Raw genomic sequence first — 21,065 nt, 5'->3', positions numbered from 1 at the left:
AGTAGTTTATTTTTTAATACCATACTTGGCTTAACCTCAATGCAAACTACTCAAATTGCATTCCAATTCAAATTCGAATATCATATCAGTTTGTTAGTAATAGTGATTTTTAAAAACGATATATAATGTAAATTAAAAAAATATTCTAAGATATCTTTATCTTATAATCTATGTATTTGAGTTGGAAAAAAAATATTTGAAATCGATGAGATTAACTTTCAATTTTTTTATATTCAACAAAGATGAAACAAAAGAAGAAATTTATTGTCATCTTTTATTTCTCGCTTTTAGATCTTTCTGACATTTTTTTTCAATATTTATTTTATTTTATCTTATTTTTTATGTCATTATATTTTTTATTACAAAAAATTAATTTATTTCACTATAAAAGGATGAGTTTTAATAAAATATTGTCTACATATGAACTTTAATTATATTTTTACGATTTGGTTGAGATTGTTTCATTTTTTTTGTTGGCTTTATCTAATCAGCCTAAATAGGTGCTCATCCGACCACTTAAATTAAAAAATTGAATGATATATAATTTATATATAATCCATATATAATATGTGTATAATCGTGTGTTATACTTATAGGTATATATCTATTTATATTAGCTATAAAAAGTAAACAATAAATATGGCCGGATATTATGTAAATATTCTATAAGATTTCAATTTTTTGAGTTTATCCATGATATAACTTCTATTATAAATAATTATAAAACTCTCTACTGATGTTCAAAAATATCTTATCTTTTTATTATCTTTGAAATTAAAAAAGTAAAGAGTTTTTTCGAAATAATTTGTTTACATTTTAAAAAAAAATCACGTCATACCAATTTTTTCTTTATATATACTCTTTGTTACACTTAAAAGTTGTTATAGAAACTATCAATTAGAAACCAATTTCTCTCTTGTTGAGTTTGAAAAAAAAAACTTTCACATAATTTAATGATTCAAAACTATATTCTTCAACGAAAAAAATATTATATCCTTGCAATATTGGCCTGACTACAGCTAAATGAAGGGGCTTCAACTTCTACCCTTCAATTCCTTGAATGTGCTAAATTGAAATTAATGATAGCAATTGTATAGCCAAAATTTTGTTATTTGTTTGATGTCCATTTATGCAAATTGACTATTCAAACAAATATTCTTCAAGAAGAAAAAAGAAATAACTGTTTTTTAATGTTGACTGATTTTGTAATGTTTCTTTCTCCAGCATGTATGTTTACTTTATTATATATGTAAGTAAACTTTTATTTGGTTTTGTAAACTCTTTTTTGTTATTTAGATAAACATAGACGTGTACCCTATATATTAAATTTATTTTAAAAGAATTATTCAAATCTAGCTATTGTTTCAAGAACTATACTTATAGGATTTTAAATGTGAAAGAGTTTTATAGTTATATGGAGTATTTTTTTTTTGCTCGAGGCGAAATAGTATTTAAATAATTAGAAAAAATAACAAAAGTTCCTAACATGATTGCATATGATAACATGATAAAAAAAGATAAAATTTATTTTTAATTTAAATTCGAATTTTAGAACTTTATATATAAATTCAAAATTATCTTTTAATTCAAATATATATATATATTATTTGTTTTTAACTAAAATAGTCAAATATAGAATAAAGTCACCATATACTATTGACATTTATTAGCTTGCCACTTGGCTTAACTATAATGTCAATTATATATGGTAACTTTCTTGCTTTAATATATATATATATATATATATATATATATATATATATATATATATAGAGAGAGAGAGAGAGAGAGAGAGAGAGAGAGAGATTATCCTCGCTTATTCTGACATGTCCGTGTTGAAATTAGAGTTGTAAATAGTTTGTACATTTCTATATTTATGTAGTACGCTTCTAGAAGGTGGTTAGTTAGTAAGTTAGTTGTTAATTTTCTCTTTCACAAACTCGATTGTGTTAGTTAGGATAAATAGGTGATGCATCTCATTTTCAGTTGAAAGAAGCTAACACAAAATTGCTTCTCATTTCTCTGCCTCTTTCTCTTGCTCAAGCTCACTAATGACGGAACCTAGGGCTAGATTTTAATATGGTATCAGAGCCACGGTTCTTCGCGATTGAGCAACAAGTATTTCATCCAATCAATTTCCTACGCTTTTCCCCTATTTTACCTGCTATTTGATCTCTTCTTCTCTTCATCTTTGATTTCCCCAAATCTGATTTTTTCTGTCAGTCCTCTGTTCAACTGACGCTTGATTCACCTCAAATTACAGCTGGATCTTTACATGCAAACAATTAACAGATCGATTGTAATGATCCGCTGTATGCTCATCCCTCAAACACACCAGGGACGTCACTTGTCCCTCAATTGTTAATTGGAAGTGAAAATTACCTAGAATGGAGACAATCTATGGAGATGTTGCTCCTTGTGAGAAATAAACTTGAATTTGTTGATGAAACTTGCACTACAAAGCAGTATGAGAAGAATGTCTTCCAATTGCGGCAGTGGGATCACTGTAATGCCATAGTGCATTCGTGGATTCAAAGTTCTGTGGCTAAGGAACTCAAGAAAAGGAATTGTGTACTCTTCAAATGCACAGAAGGTTTGGAAGGCATTTAAAGATCATTTTGACTAAGTTAATGCTAGTAAGTATACCATATGAATAGGGAAATCAGTTGCCTAACACAAGGCATTTTTAGTGTATCAGTTTATTTTTCTAACCTCAATGTCCTTTGGGATGAGTTTGAATCAATAATACCTAAGCCATGTGACTGTGAGAAGTCTAAGACATTTGTTGAGTTTCTTCGTCAACAGAAACTTATGAAGTTTTTAATAGGATTAAATGACGTGTATGCTCCTCAAATGAGCCAAATACTAATGATGCAGCCTACACCTTTGCTTGATCAAGCATATTCAATGATAGTTCAGGAAGAAAGTCAAAGGCTAAGTAGTGGATATGGTACACAATGAGGAATTTTGGGAAGTGGATCTATGAATATTGAGAGCAGCTCTTTTGTGTCAGCAAACAACTCAAACGTGAAGTTTAGAAAGAACACAAATCTGTTTTGTGATTATTGTAAGATAAAATGACACACAATTGATACTTGCTATAAGTTAGTAGGGTATCCATCGGGTTTTAAGTTCAACAAAAAAAGAAGAGGTGCTAATGACAACTACACACCTGTGGCACATAATGGAGTATAATGGAAGAAACTAACCACATAGGAACTGATGAAATTGGTATGATAAATGGCATGATCAATGAAACAACTCCAATTTTCACACCTGAGCAGTATCAACAAATACTCAGAATGTTGAGCAAGAAAAAAGGACTAGCAAAAGAAAAAATACCAGCAGATGTGGCCAATATGACAGGTAATTCAATTACTGACCAAGTTAAGTGGATCATTGATACTGGTGCTTCAAATCACATAGTTTCATCCTTAGATCTGTTATAATGTCCTAAGCATGTTCCCTATTCGAAATCTACTTAGTCCATTTACCAAATGGAGAAAGTACCCAGATCACACATACAGGATCATGTGGTGTTTCAGAGTAAAGAGGAAAGAGAGAAATCTTGAAATCTTCCCCAGCAGAGTCGTCAGAGCTGTCACACCTCCTTTTTCCGCACCCGAGGGGGCGCAGGGGAGTTTTTCCAATTAAAGGACAATCGAAACGGGATTTATTTATTTATTTCAGAGTCGCCACTTGGGAGATTTAGGGTGTCCCAAGTCACCAATTTTAATCCCGAATCGAGGAAAATAATGACTCTATATTACAGTCTGCGTACCAGAAATCCGGATAAGGAATTCTGTTAACCCGGGAGAAGGTGTTAGGCATTCCCGAGTTCCGTGGTTCTAGCACGGTCGCTCAACTGTTATATTCGGCTTGATTATCTGATTTTATACAAGTGTGAACTTATGTGCAAAATTTAACTTTTAACCGCTTTTATCATTTACTGTTTTTATCAAGAATTGCAACGTTGTGAAAATGTATCTCGAACCACGTTACAATCAATGTACCCGTGGTCGTCGACACACTTTGACTCCGTTGAGATTTGGATTTGGGTCACATCAATGTGCACCCGAGTTTAAGGAAATTAAATTATTAACGGCGTGCCTAACGCAACTAGCGTATTGTTATTTTGGGGAAGGCCGTAAAATTCGCTAACTGGCCTATCCCGAATTCTAAGTGTTTTAATATATATACATTTAGAGGGCCCCGCAACTTTGTATTTTTTATTTGGCGAGGCTCATCTCATTCTATTATTAAAAGGAATTTACAACGTCATGGAAATGCATCTCGGGCCACGCCACAATCAATGTGCCCGTGACTAGAGACATATTTCGATTCCATTGAGCTTTGGATTTGGGTCACATAAATGTGCACCCGCATTTAAGAAAGTAGTTTAATTAAATCGCGTCTAAAGAGGCTAACGCGTTATTATCTTTGGGGAAGGCAGTGAAATTCACTAAACGGCTCATCCCGAATTCTAAGCATTTATTATGACTAATTATTGAGGGCCCCGCAATTTGCATTTTTATTTCGAGGCTCGTCTCATTTATTATTTACAAAGGCAAAACTAATGGCAACTACATTTTTTTATTTTTTGCGAGGGCTACGGAAAATCCAACCAATAGCACACCTCGATTTCTAAAGAGTTGAAATTTAATTAAGGGCCATGAGTTATGGAAAATCCTTACAAAAGGGAATGAATGACTTAACTGTTAAAACCCAAAAGACATATCGTAAATAAAAATCTTCCAAAAAATTCTTCCCTACAAGTTACTTTACAAATCACAACGAAACAGAAACGGAAATTAATTTATTCGAATCATCATTCCATACCCAAAATGCATGCCTTAAACAGATTATTTGCCAAAAATATAATTATAATATGAGTGATTTTTCTCGCCTGCACCAACAATTCTTAACACTTGACTATCCTAATAATTAAGAATTAAACCATATTGAATATCCATCACAACAAACTACAAGTAAGATAGCATTTGAATACAGTAACAACACTTATAAGAAAATAACTTTATTCAACTGTCATTCATCAATTTTAGGAGAATAAGATGTCAAGAGAAGGATTAGAAGCGGACCTTACTTTGTCCTCAACGTAACGGACCTCGACGAACAACGACGACCTCAACGGAACCGACAACTCGAACCAAGATTGTCAATGACCTCGACACTCACCTTCTCTCTTTCGACGACCTTGACGGGCTGTGGGTTGTTTGGGTGATGCGACGCAGCAAACGCAGCCACAACTGCTGCTCGAAAGGAGACGATGAAGCTACTATTTTTTCGGGCAACGGCAGTCGAAGGGCAGCGACGACGGGGCTGGTGCGTTGGGGGGTGGTTTGCGACTGGTTTCTGTTTGGTTATGGTGGTTTCACGGTGGTGGGGAAGTTCGGAGGTGGTAACGACGATGGTGGTCGTTCGGAGTAGCTGGGCGTCGTTTGTGATGGTGTTCGCTGGTTGTTTGTTGGACAGTGACGACGAGGGTGGCAGCAGTAGGGTTTGGACATGGTGTTGGGTCGAGCTGGGGGTTTGGTGGTCGACGGACTGGTTTGATTTTCACAGTAGGGTTTTGCTTGTTTTTGTTCTTCTTCTTTTAGGAAGAAGACGGAGGAACAGTGGACAGTGATCGACGACGACGGAGCTGGGGGGGTTGCGGACGGTTTGGGTAGTGTAGATGGAGGTGGGTGGTTGATTTTTTTGCTCGGGTTCTTGGTTTTCTTCTTCGCAGGAAGAAGATGATCTACAGTACGTGGTTTTTAAAAAAAATGGAAGTCCTCCATGCTTTGGCCTTGTCCGTGTATTTGATACACAATGCCCAGAAAAATGAGCCCCACGCGTGGTGGGGTTCAAGGTTTGTGTCCCCCACGCGTGGTGGGGTTCCCCATGTGTCCTGGACTCGATTTATTATGGGCTAGGTCCGAAAATTAGGCCTAAAACCGGGTAGTTTGAACCCGAAAATTATTCTTTTGCCCGGACCCGAGAAATAGGAACACGTTGCTTAACTAGTCCTATGTAAGCAAAATAACTACCAAAAATAAGACTAGTATTTAAACAAAACTATATCTTTTTTAAAAAAAAAAATATTTTTCAAGATTTAAAATAGCTACAAAATATTAATAAAACTATTTTTATTTTATTTTTAATTTTCGTTTTTAATATAAAGATAAAATATAAAGTAACATTTTTGTATTTTTTCAAAGTTAAAATGACTATAAAATATTAATAAAACTATTTTTTTGTAATTTTCGTTTTTTAATTAAGACAAAATATAAAGTAATATTTTTTGTATTTTTCCAAAATTAAAACGACTACAAAACATTAATAGAATTATATTTTTTTTTGTAATTTTCGAATTTATATAAAGTACCAAAATAAAGTACAATTTTTTGTATTTTTCAAGTTTATGAGAAATACATAAACTAAAATTTATATATATATTTTTGTGATTTTTCTTTTTGCAACGAAATAAAGCAAAATAGTTAAAATGACTATATTAGACCCAATTACATATTTATGCTAAAAAAAATGTGAAAATCCTCGGGGAGGGTCAAAAATCACGTGCTTACAGAGATTATTATACTCAACTAAGATTTACCCTTTTATCTTTGATTGATTTGTTCAAAAAAGTTCTAATATTGGTAGCCTCAAGGATGGACTCTACATCCTCAATCCTTCAAAGCCTGCTGCACCACTCACTTCCACATGTATGACCACAAACCATATTACCTCCTCAACTATGTTGTGGCATCAAAGACTTGGGCATGCTCCTCATTTAGTTCTTAAGAAAATACCTACAATAAAGACATTGTTGTCTAATTCTAGTTCTTATAACTTTCATGTTTGTCCATTAGCTAAACAGACTAGGTTGCCTTTTCCTACTAGTATTTCAAGATCTAAATGTTCTTTTGAACTTGTTCATATGAATGTGTGGGGTCCTTATAGAGTAAATAATTACAATAGTTATAATATTTCTTGACTCTTGTTGATGATTTTTCAAGAATGACTTGGACCTTTCTTTTAAGACTGAAAAGCGATGTCTATGTGATTCTAGCAAATTTTCTTCATTTGGTAGAAAATCAATTTTCTTCTACTGTCAAGATTTTCAGGTCTGATAATGGCTGTGAGTTCTTCAATTCTCTTTGTTCTAATATATTTCAAACCAAATAAATAGTCCATCAAAGTAGTTGTGTCTATACTCTCCAACAAAATGGAATTGTAAAAAGGAAATATAGACACCTACTTGAAGTAGGCAGAGCCTTTAGGTTTCAAGCTGCATTACTTTTAAAACTGTGGGGTGAATGTATTCTAGCAGCTACCTATATCATTAATAGACTACCTAGCACTGTCCTACATGGAAAGACTTATTATGAGTTTTTTCATGGTTGTTCCCTTAAACTGGATCACCTAAGAACAATAGGATGTCTTTGTTATACTACCAGATTTGGCTCTCGTGACAAATTTCAACGAAAATTCATTCTAGATGTTCTTCTAGGTTATGTTTCTACACAGAAGACTATAAACTATATGACCTTGACTCTGGGAAAGCCTTTGTCAATCGAGGTGTTATCTTTATGGAAAATATCTTTCCTATCAAATGTCCAAAAGAGAAATTTCTTTCATCACAACATGATTCCTCAATACCCATGCATGTAGTTATTTTTGATGTCTTTTCTCATTCTTCAACACTTGATCATGTACCAATTTTATCTACAGTAGCACAACATACTTCATTGTCTTTATCTCCAATCACCAACTTTCCAGCTTCACCTTCAGAACCTCACAGTCCTCAATTCACTAACAATTTATTTCCTTATGCAGTGTCAATTCCATCAGATACCTTGCTCTCTTCTTCTCCTATGGACCCTACTACTTCTGCTAAGCCTGGCTCTCCCGCCTCACCTGACTTACCTCCACCTAGGAAGTCAGGGAGAACTAGTAAGCCACCAATTTGGTTGACTGACTATATTCATCCACCCCTACCATCCACTTCTTCTACATCTCATCCTATCCAATATTTTGTTTCCTATACTCACATCTCTCCTCCTTTTAGAACATTCCTTACTTCTTTTCTACTGTTGTTGAACCATCATTTTTTCATCAATCTAGTAAGGATGACAGATGGGTTGAAGCTATGAAACTTGAAATTGAGGCACTAGAACAGAATAACACTTGGTCTGTTGTTGACTAACCTATTGGTAAAATACCCATTGGGTGCAAATAGGTGTATAAAATAAAGTACAATGCAGATGTCACTATAGAAAGATTCAAGGACAGACTGGTTGCTAAAGGCTTTACACAACATAAAGGATTGGATTTTCATGATACATTCTCTCTTGTTGCTAAGTTGACTCAAGCACTAGCCTATATTTTAGATGGATGTTCAGAATGCCTTTTTGAATAAAGATCTTGAAGAGGTAGTTTATATGACTTTGCTTCAAGGATTTAGTAGTCAGGGGGAGCATAAGGTTTGTAGGTTACTTAAATCCCTACCTCAAGCAGGCATCTAGGCTAGAGCTATTCATTCGGATCAGATATCCGAAATTCGAACCAATCCATTCAATTTTGGATTTTTGATTGGATTGGATTGGACTTCGGATTGTGTTTATTAAAATTTTGGATTTCGGATCGGATTCGGATTGGTATATTTTAATCAGATCCGATCTGAAATCCAAAATTATTAGGGCATGTATAAATACTACACTTTAATTTCGGATAGTCAGTATTTCCTTTACATCAACCTCCAAGTGATTACCTTTACAATTGCTAGATTTAACTATATTGGCACCATAATACTCTCATAATTGCATAAATATGATTCTTTTTAATGTATTGCCTCTTTTACAAAGAAAATATACATATTAGTTTAACTTTGAGGCATAATACGATTAGAAATCCGATCCGATCCAAACTTTAAAATCCGATATAATTCAGATCAGATTCGAATTGCATTTTCTAGAATCTGAAATGTGCTAAATCCGATCCGATCCGTGCACAGCCCTAATCTAGGCAATGAATTTGAAGCTGCTCAAGCCTTGTCTTTGTCTAGTTTAAGCAAAGCAAGCATGACTATTCTTTATTTACTAGAAATGTGGATAACAAGTTTGTTTTGATTCTGGTCTATGTAGATGATCTTCTTGTTACAAAAAATGATCTGCAAGAAATTAAACTTGCACATGAATCTCTGCATCAATATTTTAAGATGAAAGAACTTGGAAAAGTTAGATATTTTTAGGTATAGAGTTTGCTAGATCAAAGGAGGGCATCCTTATGACCTAAAGAAAATATACATTAAAGATGATATCTGATGCAGGCTTGGCAGGTTCTAAACCTATAGAGACACCAATGGAGCAGAACTTGAAGCTGACAAGCACTGAGTCTAATACTTGCACAAACACAAGTAAGGGAGATGAGTTGTTGGAAGACAGTGGGAGTTATCACATGCACATAGGGAAGCTTTTGTATCTAAAAATAATAAGGCTTGATATCTCATATGCAGTGAAAACATAAATCAGTTTATGCATGTACCTAAGAAATCCCACTATGAAGAAGCACTTCGTGTAGCAAGGTACATCAAAAAGCAACTAGGGATGAGGCTGTTAATGTCAAGTGACAGCAATGAAGAAATAGAAGCATTCTGTGATTCAGACTAGGCCTCATGTCCTATGTCAAGAAAGTCTGTTACTGGATACTGTATTAAGCTTGGAAGTTCAATTATATCCTAGAAATCCAAGAAGCACCACACTATATATAGAAGCTCAACTGAAGCTGAGTTCAGAAGCATGGCACACACAGTAACTGAACTTGTGTGGTTGAAAGGTCCACTGGAAGAGCTAAATGTGAATTTAAAGTTGCCCATGGAGATGTTCTTTGATAATAAAGCAACATTGTAAATTGCTACAAATCGTATGTATCATGAGAGGACAAAACACATAGAAATAGACTGCCATTTCATCCGAAAAAAATCGAGAAGGGCTGATCAATTATATATTGCCAGTCAAGAACAACCAGCAGATGTGCTAACCAAAGCACTTGGACATCAATAACATGAAACATTAATCTCCAAGTTGGGAATGAAAGACATTTTTTCATTCTCAACTTGAGAGGGAGTGTTGAAATTAGAATTTTAAATAGTTGTACATTTCTGTATTTATGTAGTAAGCTTCTAAAAGGTGGTTAGTTAGGAAGTTAGTTGTTAGTTTTCTCTTTCACAAAGTCGGTTGTGTTAGTTAGGATAAATGGGTGATGTACAACTCATTTTCAGTTTAAGGCAGCTAACAGAAAATTGCTTCTTATTTCTCTGCCTCTTTCTCTCGTCTCTTCTACTCTTTCTTGCTCAAGCTCACCAATGACGGAACCTAGGGTTAGATTTCAACAACAACAATAACAATGGACCTAGTGTATTCCCATAAATAGGGTTTGGGGAGGGTAGTGTGTACACAGACCTTACCCCTACCTTATAAAGGTAGAGAGACTATTTCTGATAGACCCTCAGCTCAAGAACCAGTGGAGATAAGGCTAGGGCTAGATTTCAACATGTCCATTTTTCTCAGCTTGTTCTGATCTGATTAAACCGATGCAGGTGTTAAAGTTACAATAGCAGATTAACAAGTTACTGAGGCTCGTTTGGTTGGAAAGATGTTATCCCAAGATTAGTTGCCCCAAAATTAGTTATTTGACCTTTCTATTGGGATAAAAAATACTACAATCTCAAGATAATTAATCCCGTGATTAATTATACCGCAATTTTCTTCTAACCAAATATGAAAAGAAACTCTTCTTAAATTTAGTCCCGAGATTAATTATTGCTTGTCACTCATACCAAACGAGCCCTAATTACTCTCTTCGTATCAATGTGTGATTGGATATACATTAAAAAAATAAAAAAGTTGACACATATCAATAGTAATTATGATTCATGTCATAACATTCAAATTAGTACATGATCATGATAGTATAGATAAAACATGATTTTTAAAATTAATGAATTTTTAAATACTTTTTCCCGTGATACTATTTTATTATTAGTTCATTTCAAATAAAAAAATATTACGTTACTATATATTTGAAATACGTAATATTTTTAGCAGAATTACTCTTACCTCTTTTGTTGTTTATGAAATATCACCTTCTAGTATTGACTACTAAAGAAATGCTCTGTACGAACACATTTACTCATTGCTTGGAAACATTACAAATTCCCCCAAAACCACCAGACATCTCACCAAAAATACTACCAAACACGCTGCAAAACAGCCCTCCACTCAACTTCAAGGAAAAGTTGCTTGCAAATGAAGAACAAATTGATTTTGATCCTATTGATGATGGACAAATGCAAGATTCAAATACTACAACAGCTATCCAATCACAAGAGAAGTCATCTTCATATGTTGGTGAAATCAAAGCAATTCCCCTCACAGAATAAGAAAAGGAAAGACTTCACTATCCTTGGAAATTCTCATTGATTATTAAACTCTTTGGAAAAAGAATAGTTCACCACTACCTAAAGCAAAAATACAAGAGTTTTGAAAACCTACGGAACAATTTCCTCTAAAAAATCTAGGCTATAACTATTACATTGTAAAGTTCACACAAGAAGAAAACATGCGGAAGGTCCTCCAAAATGGGCCATGGTTTGTTAATGGACATTTTCTATCAATTAAGCATTGGGAGCCAAATTTTGTAGCCGCAGATGCACAACAAATTGTCTCTGCGGTTTGGATACGATTGCCACAACTCCCCACGGAGTTTTATGATGAAGCCTTACTGAGGAAAATTGGGAATTCTATAGGTTCACTGCTGAAAATTGATGCTTGTACAAGTGCCACTCTCAGAGGACGGTATGCTAGGTTGTGAATCCAAGTTCTATTAGAGGAACCAATCACAACACGAATCCTTATTAGCTCACATCTGCAACCAATAATCTACGAAGGAGAGGGCTTCCTATGCAAACTATGTGGAAGTTTAGACCATACTAGATCAAGATGCCCATACCAAGAGATCAAAGGCCATGATCCAGAAAAATCTGCAAAGGATGGGATCAACAACCAATACCATAAATCACGTACAAGAAGAAGAGTGGCAGACGGTGCTCTTTGGCAGGAAAAAGAGGCAAAACAACAGGTTCAAGGCAAAAATAGAGCCATGACTGCTACTCAACAAGAAAATCCTAGTCCAGGTATAAACGTAAAAATTTATGCAGCGGATTCAGGTAAGTACCTCTCCTCCGAAAAACTTTCTTTCAAGGCTAAATATAATGATTCCTACATCACTTCGTCCCAATCAAATACCCAGCAGCCTGGGAAAAGGGACACAAACTATCAAGACACTTTGAATAAAAACTCTTTTAATATCTGCATCCCAAGGGGTGTCGTTGATAACAAAAAAATAATGCAACAAAGTTCCATTAAAGAGAAGATCACTCTTTCCAATAAATTTAATCCACTCCACTCACCTGATGAAGAAGGTGAATAGCCAAACCAATTGTTTAACGCAGTCTTTTTGCATTTTCCATCTTCTTCGATACAAATAAAGCAGCTTTCTCAAACAAATTCGACACGTGTCATAAACGTGTGTACACCTACTATACCTAATGAAAAAGAATTACTCTCAAGTCCTTCAAAATCTTCTAATAACCTATTAGGTAGGCCCCAAGTTGCAAAAAAATAACCCAATCAAAACCCTCTAAACTCCTCACCAACAGACCAGGCTATGGCGGATGGATAAATGGACATGCAAGTTGATACGCTAACCCCTAATAAACACTACTCCATGCAAGAATTAACCAATACATCCTCTAATAAATCTCACGACAGAGATTCTCAATCATCATTCTATTGTCTTTGATGAGGCTCCATTAATACCCTCTCCAACATCTCATATGATAATTCCCCTCTTTCCTCTATTAGCAAGAAATCTAACTCTCTACCACTTCAAACCTCCAATGAATCCAATGGAGAATTTTCCTCCCATGACCCCTCACATAGCTCATCACCAACTAGTGTATGTAGCACATCCTCCCAACCCTGCTCAGCAACCGCAGTCATGGATCGAGCAAGGGTTGTAGGGCCAAGCAGTCTTCTTCACCATGATTATAGAAGGCAAGGAGGTACTGATAGTTCTTCAGAATCCAACCTTCGTGGCGCAAATAATATCAGAAGGCATGAGATTAGACCTAGACAACTATCTAAACCACATGTGGATGGCCAACGTGCTAGATCCCCTAGCCCCAACTCTAGCACCCGTGCTTTATCACAATATGCACCACCATTGGAACCTCCATCCACACTTCAACCCCCCACTCAACATGAATATTACCCCAAACCTCCCATTCTTCTCCCCACTAGAGATGACCATTGGCAATCCACTGATCTTTCCTTGGCAACCCCAGCAAGCCCAGGATCCTCCCCTCAATCAGAACCAAATGGATATCCCACCTCCTTAAGAACAAGAAGAAATAGAGATGGAGGAAGAGATCATGGACATTACACTACCCACAAGCTCGTTAATCGAAATCTCAAACCTCAGAGAAACAACCCTTATGTTGTTCCCGGAGAGAGAGGACAAAAGGTTCATTTACAATTGCCGAACGGCACTCATGAAGTGCTCATTTGATCTGCGACCAGCAGTGAACAGAGCTACCGCGAAATATGTGGTATTGTTAACCCCAACTCTGAGGGAAGCCAGTTCTCAATGCAGGAGAACCAAGTCTCAATGCATCCCCACAATCAAACGATCCCCATGAATAAAACTACTAGCTTTATTGTTTGGAACACAAGGGGGGCAAACAATGATACTTTTAGGAGGAATTTTAGGGACCGCATCTATACTCATACCCCATGCATGGTCGCCCTGTTGGAAACAAAAATGGAAGATCATGAAACCCTCAGAGACGATTTTCACTTTGATGACATGATGGAGGTCCCTGCTCAAGGAAGAGCAGGAAGAATTGTTCTCCTTTGGGTTACTAGCATGGTGATTATCACTCGACTTAGACAGTACACTCAGGAACTACATGCCATGATTCAGGTAAATCCAAATCACCCCTCTTGGTTATTTAATATCATATATGCTAGTACGAAAGCTGTAAATCGTAGAAAACTTTGGAAAATATATTTACTAGTTATAATGGCCCTTGGCTAGTCACCGGGGATTTTAATGATATCCTTAGACAAGAAGAAAAGTTTAGAGGTAGAAGGATCAATAGGTCAGGTTCCACTAGATTTTGGTCTTGCGTTAATTTTTGCAAGTTAATTGATTTGGGTTTTAAAGGAGGTCATTATACTTGGTCTAACCATCGTAGGAATAATAATGGTTTAATTCTTGAAAGATTAGACCGTTGTTTTGCTAATGAAGATTGGCTCGTTAACTATCTAATATATCCATCACTTATATACCTAAAACCTATTCTGACCATAACCCCTTTCTTATTAAAACTAATAATATCATCAGACAACCTCCTAATTCTATTATAAAACCTTTCCATCTAGAAAATTACTGGAGCTCTCATCCTGAATTTGAGAATATTATTAAAGAAAGTTGGCAGCATAAGGATTTTGCTGAGGCAACTAAATTCTTTACCCATAAAGTTACCTCCTGGAATAGAGACACATTTGGAAACATATTTCATAGAAAAAATAAAATATTGGCTAGATTAAATGGTATTCAACGTTCACAAGCTTACACCACTAGTATTTTTCTCCAGTCCCTTGAAAAAATCCTCACCACTGAATACAATAACATTCTTCGAATGAAAGAGGACTTTTAAAAAATTAGGTCTAGAATTTAATTGGTTAAATAATGGTGATGCTAACATTAGGTTCTACCATTTGCCCATTATCAATCGAATAAGAAGGAATAATGTATCTTTTTTTAAGGATGAACATGGTAATTGGATCACTGATCATGGCAGCCTAGTTAATTATACTAGCAATTATATTTTAAAGCAATCTACACTACTAGTCACTTAAGTACTGACTGGAGAAATATTAAAATTACTCCTTCGAGTTTTCATAATATCGACCTCTCCCCTTTGGATAACCTCTTACTAGACAGTGAGGTTACCCAAGCTCTATTCACCTATAAACTTTTTAAAGCTCCGGGACCAGATGGTCTGCACCCTTTTTTTTTTCAAAAATATTGGAATATAGTTGGGAATTTCATAATAAATCTTTGTAGACATGTCTTTAATACCCAGGAATTACCTGCCTCCATAACTAATACATATCTTTGTCTTATCCCTAAATTCCATAATGCTAATGACCTCAAGAATTACTAACCCATTGACCTTTGCAATACCGTCTATAAGATAATTACAAAAATCATTGCAAATCGCATCAAGTTATACTTGCCTGACCTTATTGACCCTTGCCAAACTAGCTTCCTCAAAGGACGTAGGGCTTGCGATAATGCTATCCTCGTCCAGGAAGTCATGAACCATATTAATAAAACTAGAGGGACTGAGGGCAAGTTTATTATAAAAATATACCTTAAAAAATTATTTGACCATGTTGACTGGTCCTTTGTCAACCGTACTCTTTAGTTTTTTAAATTCCCCCAAAAAATCTCCAAGCTCATTTTAAACTGCATTGCTACGAGCAACATTGCTATCCTCGTCAATGGTACCAAAACCAACTATTTTTCTCCCTCCAGGGTTATTCGTCAAGAAGATCCTATGTCCCTGTATATCTTTATCCTATGCATGGAACTTCTATCCACCTATATTAACCATCAAGTTGATCTCCAATTCTGGGATCCCATCACCCTTAACAAAAATGGACCCCAACTTTCACATCTGTTCTTTGCAAATGATCTTACCCTTATGGCTAAAGCTAACCAGAAATCAATTCAGTCAATCCATAACTATCTGAGCCATTTTTGCACCTTATCTGGGCAAAAAATCAACCCTATCAAATCTAGGGTTATATTTTCAAAGAGTTGCCAAGAAACTCCTCGTGAACTAATTCAAAATCTTTTAAAAATAAAAGCTACCAATATTTTTGGCAAATATCTTGGTTTTTCCATTTTGAATAATAAACCCAGACCCCATGATTTCCAATACATCATAGACAGTATGAAAAGTAAACTCGCTAACTGGAAACTAAACTTCCTAACTCCAGCGGGTCGACTCACTCTCATCAAATCTACTCTCAATACCATTCCAACATATGCCATGCAATACTTCCTTCTTCCTAAAAAAACTTGTCACAATATTGATAAAATCTAGAGAAATTTTCTATTGGGCACTACCCCTCAAAAAAAGAAGATTCACTATATAAACTGGGACACTGTCACTCTACCAAAGGACCAAGGTGGTTTAGGCATTCAAAAGCTCATGATAAAAACATGACTTTTCTAACAAGTCTAGCTTGGAGACTCTTCTCTCAACACAATTCCCTTTGGGCACAAACCCTAATTAAAAAATACTATCCAAAAAGCAACCCATCCTCCCATTCTTTTATTCGGAGAAGTATTTTAAAGGGTGATGTCATATGCTCTAAAGCTATAGCATGGGACCCAGGGTCTGGAACTAATATCGACTTATGGAACTCTAGATGGATTCCACATCCACCACCCCTCCGTTCAATTATTCAAGGTCCCTTGACCCAAAAGTACCAAAGACTTAGTTTATACAATATTTGGGATGGCCTCCAGTGGGATTGGTCAAGAATCTATATAGAAATCCCACAAGAATTTCTCAATCAAACTAAGGCAATCTCTTTGAGTCAGGATAAGGTTGATACCTCCTACTGGTCTTTAAATACAAATGACATTTTTTCCACAAAGTCAGTTAATAATCTACTCCATCCCACGCCTGACTATGAGTATGATTATAACGGATATGGACTCTAAATACATTGCCAAAGATCCAATTCTTTCTATGGCTTTGTTCTCATAATAAACTACCTACAAATAACTACCTACATCATATAGGTGTCAATGTAACCTCTAATTGTATTATTTGCAAGCATCCCTCAGAATCTATCCACCATATTTTTCTTGAGTGCCTTACTACACGAAAATTCTGGTTGGACCTTGGGTTAAATGTCACTGTCCTCCCCCATCACCATATTCACTGGCTTCAATTAATTAAGGACATAAATATTCCCATCCTTAACTACCCTCTACCTTGGGACTTCTTCTTTTCCTTCGCCCTGTGGCGCATTTGGACAAACAGGAACCATAATGTCTTTAATGGAACTAACATGTTTGTTGATATTAAAACTTTGTGTACGAGGGATATGAAATACATGTTCTATATAGGGACTTCCACCACTCCCATTCCTACTAAAAATATCCAAGTCTGGTGGTTCCCTCCACCTCCAGGATCCTTTAAGCTTAACACGGATGGTTCCCACTACGCTAAAGACAAGATTGGTGGTATTGGAGGTGTTATAAGAAATGCAAATGGGGAAGGGGTCATAAGATTCTCCAAAAAGATTTGTGCACTCAACCACACTCATGCCGAGCTAAGTGCTCCTTAGAGCACGAGTTACATCTAGTAATAGCCAACCAACTAACTCTGGTGAAAATTGAGACAGACTCTATCGAGGTAATTGAACTACTAAATCAAAAAATCCCTATCTTTAACAATTTAATTGACTCTTACAGGTTTCAGTTGAAGATGTCGGGGAATACGATTCATCCGGCATAGCTTCCGGGAGGGGAACAAAACATCGCATGCTTTGGCGAATGAAAGGTCTAAGAAGCAATCAAGTGACAATATATATTATAAATTATCCGCCTACGCCTGTATTTTTAACCTTACAATCAGACAAAGAAGGCGTGTTGTCTACTAGAACAATCCCCATATTTATGTCTACTAAGTTTGCTAGTCTTACAAACCTATGTGTACTATCTACTCAAAGCAGCTGTAATGGGACGTCCAATGTCCCTGTAATGACTTAATATATATGAATATTTCCCTATTTTTACCAAAAAAAGAAATACGTAATATTTTCTCTCATTTTATCTCTAATAACGTACTTATATTGCCAAGAAAATTTACATGCTTAGCAAAGTGAAAAATAAGAAAAAACTTCCTCAAGAAAAACATAAAGAAACTTTATCATACTTCTTTTTGAGGTTTTACACTTTTTGAATGTTTAATTTGGATGGGACTCTTTTTTAAGAAGGTATTAGTACTCCCTCCGTCTTATATTATCAGTTGTGTTACTAAAATAGTTATTTCAAATTATTCATCACTTTAGAAATTCAAGAAAATATTGATTATCTTTTTTTTTTACTCGGAATAATAATTATCATTGAAGTCTATAAACACCTCAATTATGGATAACTTTATTCAAATATCAACAAAAAAAGATTAAATATTAAAACATAAATAAGGGTAAAGTAGTCAAAATTTCATTCGAATTAATTTTTCTTAAGAAACGTGTACAAGAGAATCATGACAAATAATATAATATGAGACAGAACTAGTAATTTATGGCTCCTACCAGTGTTTTTAAAGGCGAGGGCGTGAGGCGGAGCGTTTTACTTAATACGGGGCGATGCGAAAGCCTCGAGACATAGGGCGTAAGCCTCACGGATCTTTAATTTTTTAAATTTATGAATAAATAATATAGCATTATAACACAATAAAATATAAAGAGATGCATTAAAAATTCAAGAAAACTAAAAAGAATTAAAGAAACTCATATAAAATAAAATATTTAGCATATTTTATAAGTATAAATAATACAATACTGTTAAAGTTACTATGAAATATAAATTAACTCCAACCTCTTAACTTTCAAACAATTAAAAATTATAATTTCTTAAAAAATATTATTAAACTGCATATTTTACCTCTTTAAAAGTAAATACACAATAAATTTTTCAACAACTATAATTTAAAATATTACTCCTTCATGAGTAAATATAAAATTATTTTTAAACACTAAAATAAAAAAATTATGATAATTTTGAGAGACATATTAAGACATGAAGATCAATATAAATTTTGGTTATCTATTTTTAGAAGAAATATTCAAATGATATTCACCTTCACGATGTTCTCAATTAGTAATTATGCAATAATATATTTCGTTATTTGAATTATTCACAATTTTCATATTTGTATAGATAAAAAGAACTTTAGTCATTCATTTGTTAAAGAATTTTGATAGTTAACAGTGCAAATTAGTGAATTCAACACATGATTTGCATAAGAACTGTTGGGCGAGTCCCGAGCGTTGGGTGTTAGGCGTGTTTAGGGCGCACCGTCGGGTGCTTGGGGGTCTAAGCCTCAAAGAACTAAGCCCCACACATAACTCTCAACGCGTTTTAATAGTGTCCCGCCCGAGGCGAGTCCCAAAAAAGCCTTTTAAAACAGTACTCCTACACGTAATTAATAATGCCCAATTTGGACAAGAAGGATCGCGAAAGTACACGTTTTTGCAATATCCCCAAAATTATTTCTGCCGACACTAATAAATTAAACACAACACGCATTGCATAAGTACAAAAAAAACACTAATAACAACAAGGTAACCACCATTCAATTATGATCAAATTTAACGAGGAATAAACAAAGTTTATGGTGATAAAATACAACAATCAGTCGAAGATATTACCGGAAATAAATAAATTAAAAAACGAAAAACAGAAAAAGAAACTACATTGGCTCACACACTTCAATTGAATTGGGGAAAATAACACAGCAAAACTAAGACGACGGAGGAGCTCTCAAAAACCCAGCATCTTCTTCATCCATGAACAAATCATCAGTCTTCCTTATCGAAGCATGAATCAACACCACAACCACGGCCACCGCTAGCGAAATTAAAATATTCGAAGTCGCATTAGTAAGCAGGAGCATACCGATAGTAAAAACAAAGAGCACAATCAGAACAACACGATCAGAAATCAGACGACCAAAAACCACCAACGGCTCATCACGGAGAAAATACAAAAACAACCAAAGGGCCATCAGAACTAGGAACACGATAAGCGAGATCGCGTGCCAGAGGAGGCTTAAGAAGACAATTCCTAGCGCTACGATGGCGTAGTTCATCTGGAAGTAGGAGATATTTGTTTTAATTCGTGAAATTGCATCGTTGACTCCAGATGGAAGATTTAGGGAGTGGAAATTGAACATCTCCTTCCATGGCCGGCGAGTACCTAATCCTTCCTTTATCCTATCTTTTGCCCTGGAGATGTACTCCACGTTTGCCGGACCTGAAGAGGACGTCGGTATTGTGCCGTAATTCGTCATCTTTTTCGCCGGCGAATTGACTTCTACTGTTTTGAAATGGAAACTAAAAGAGGACGGAGTGAATGAGGGACGTGGTATTTAATGTTGAAATACTTTTATATGGTCCAAACAGAGTCTGAAAATATAAAGTCGACTTTACATAAAGCTAAGCGACACGTGGCAGTTGATAGCTGCCTCCGACGCATCCTTTACACGGAGTTTCTTTCTTTCTTGTTTTTTTAAGAACTAGTCTTAGGCGCGTATACTTTTGCTCAAGTGAGTAAATTATTTTTAAAAATTGCCTAAATATTAATATTAAAAATTGTGTTTGAGTTATAATAAATTGAAAATGTAATTAAAATAAATTGGAATTGAAACTGTTGGTTAGTTAGAGCACGAAATAGGTTGCATTTTCTTTTATAACTTCTAAAAGATGATAAAACTTGTAACTAAAGGGAAGTAAGAAAATTATTTGTAACAATTTATAGTCTAAAGATTAACTAACGTTGAACCAATATTCCATCAAAAATAACTAAATATAAAGACTTAGAATTAAATACTTATATTAAATTAAGAAAGAACCATAATTTCTCATATCCTATAGTTTTGCAAGTAACAAAGATCAACAAAATTAGAAAAAAAAAATATAATTAGAAAATACTTTTACTCATTTGAACAATATTTTATTTAATATGAATTGTATATCTAACCATAACTCATTCTTTACTGCAGTTGAATAATGTATTTAAATCCGGCTACACTAAATTTTTGGACTCCAAATTTTATCATAAATTATTGTTTTTACTATAGCAATAATTTGAAGTGAGCCAATGGCAATCACTAAAATAGGTGA

At 34.9% G+C, this 21,065-nt stretch overlaps 1 protein-coding gene across 1 annotated transcript; it reads right to left on the bottom strand.

Annotated features, from left to right (window-relative positions):
* Positions 1 to 19,495: 19,495 nt before the first annotated feature.
* Positions 19,496 to 20,338, bottom strand: LOC107792305 (PRA1 family protein F2-like). The gene has a single exon (XM_016614510.1). It carries the CDS (start codon positions 20,231 to 20,233, stop codon positions 19,685 to 19,687), a length of 549 nt encoding a protein of 182 aa, XP_016469996.1. The 5' UTR covers positions 20,234 to 20,338; the 3' UTR covers positions 19,496 to 19,684.
* Positions 20,339 to 21,065: the final 727 nt, after the last annotated feature.

This window comes from Nicotiana tabacum, chromosome 6, assembly GCF_000715075.1.
Source record: "Nicotiana tabacum cultivar K326 chromosome 6, ASM71507v2, whole genome shotgun sequence".
Lineage (NCBI taxonomy): Eukaryota > Viridiplantae > Streptophyta > Magnoliopsida > Solanales > Solanaceae > Nicotiana > Nicotiana tabacum.
This window is presented reverse-complemented; position numbering and strand designations above follow the sequence as displayed.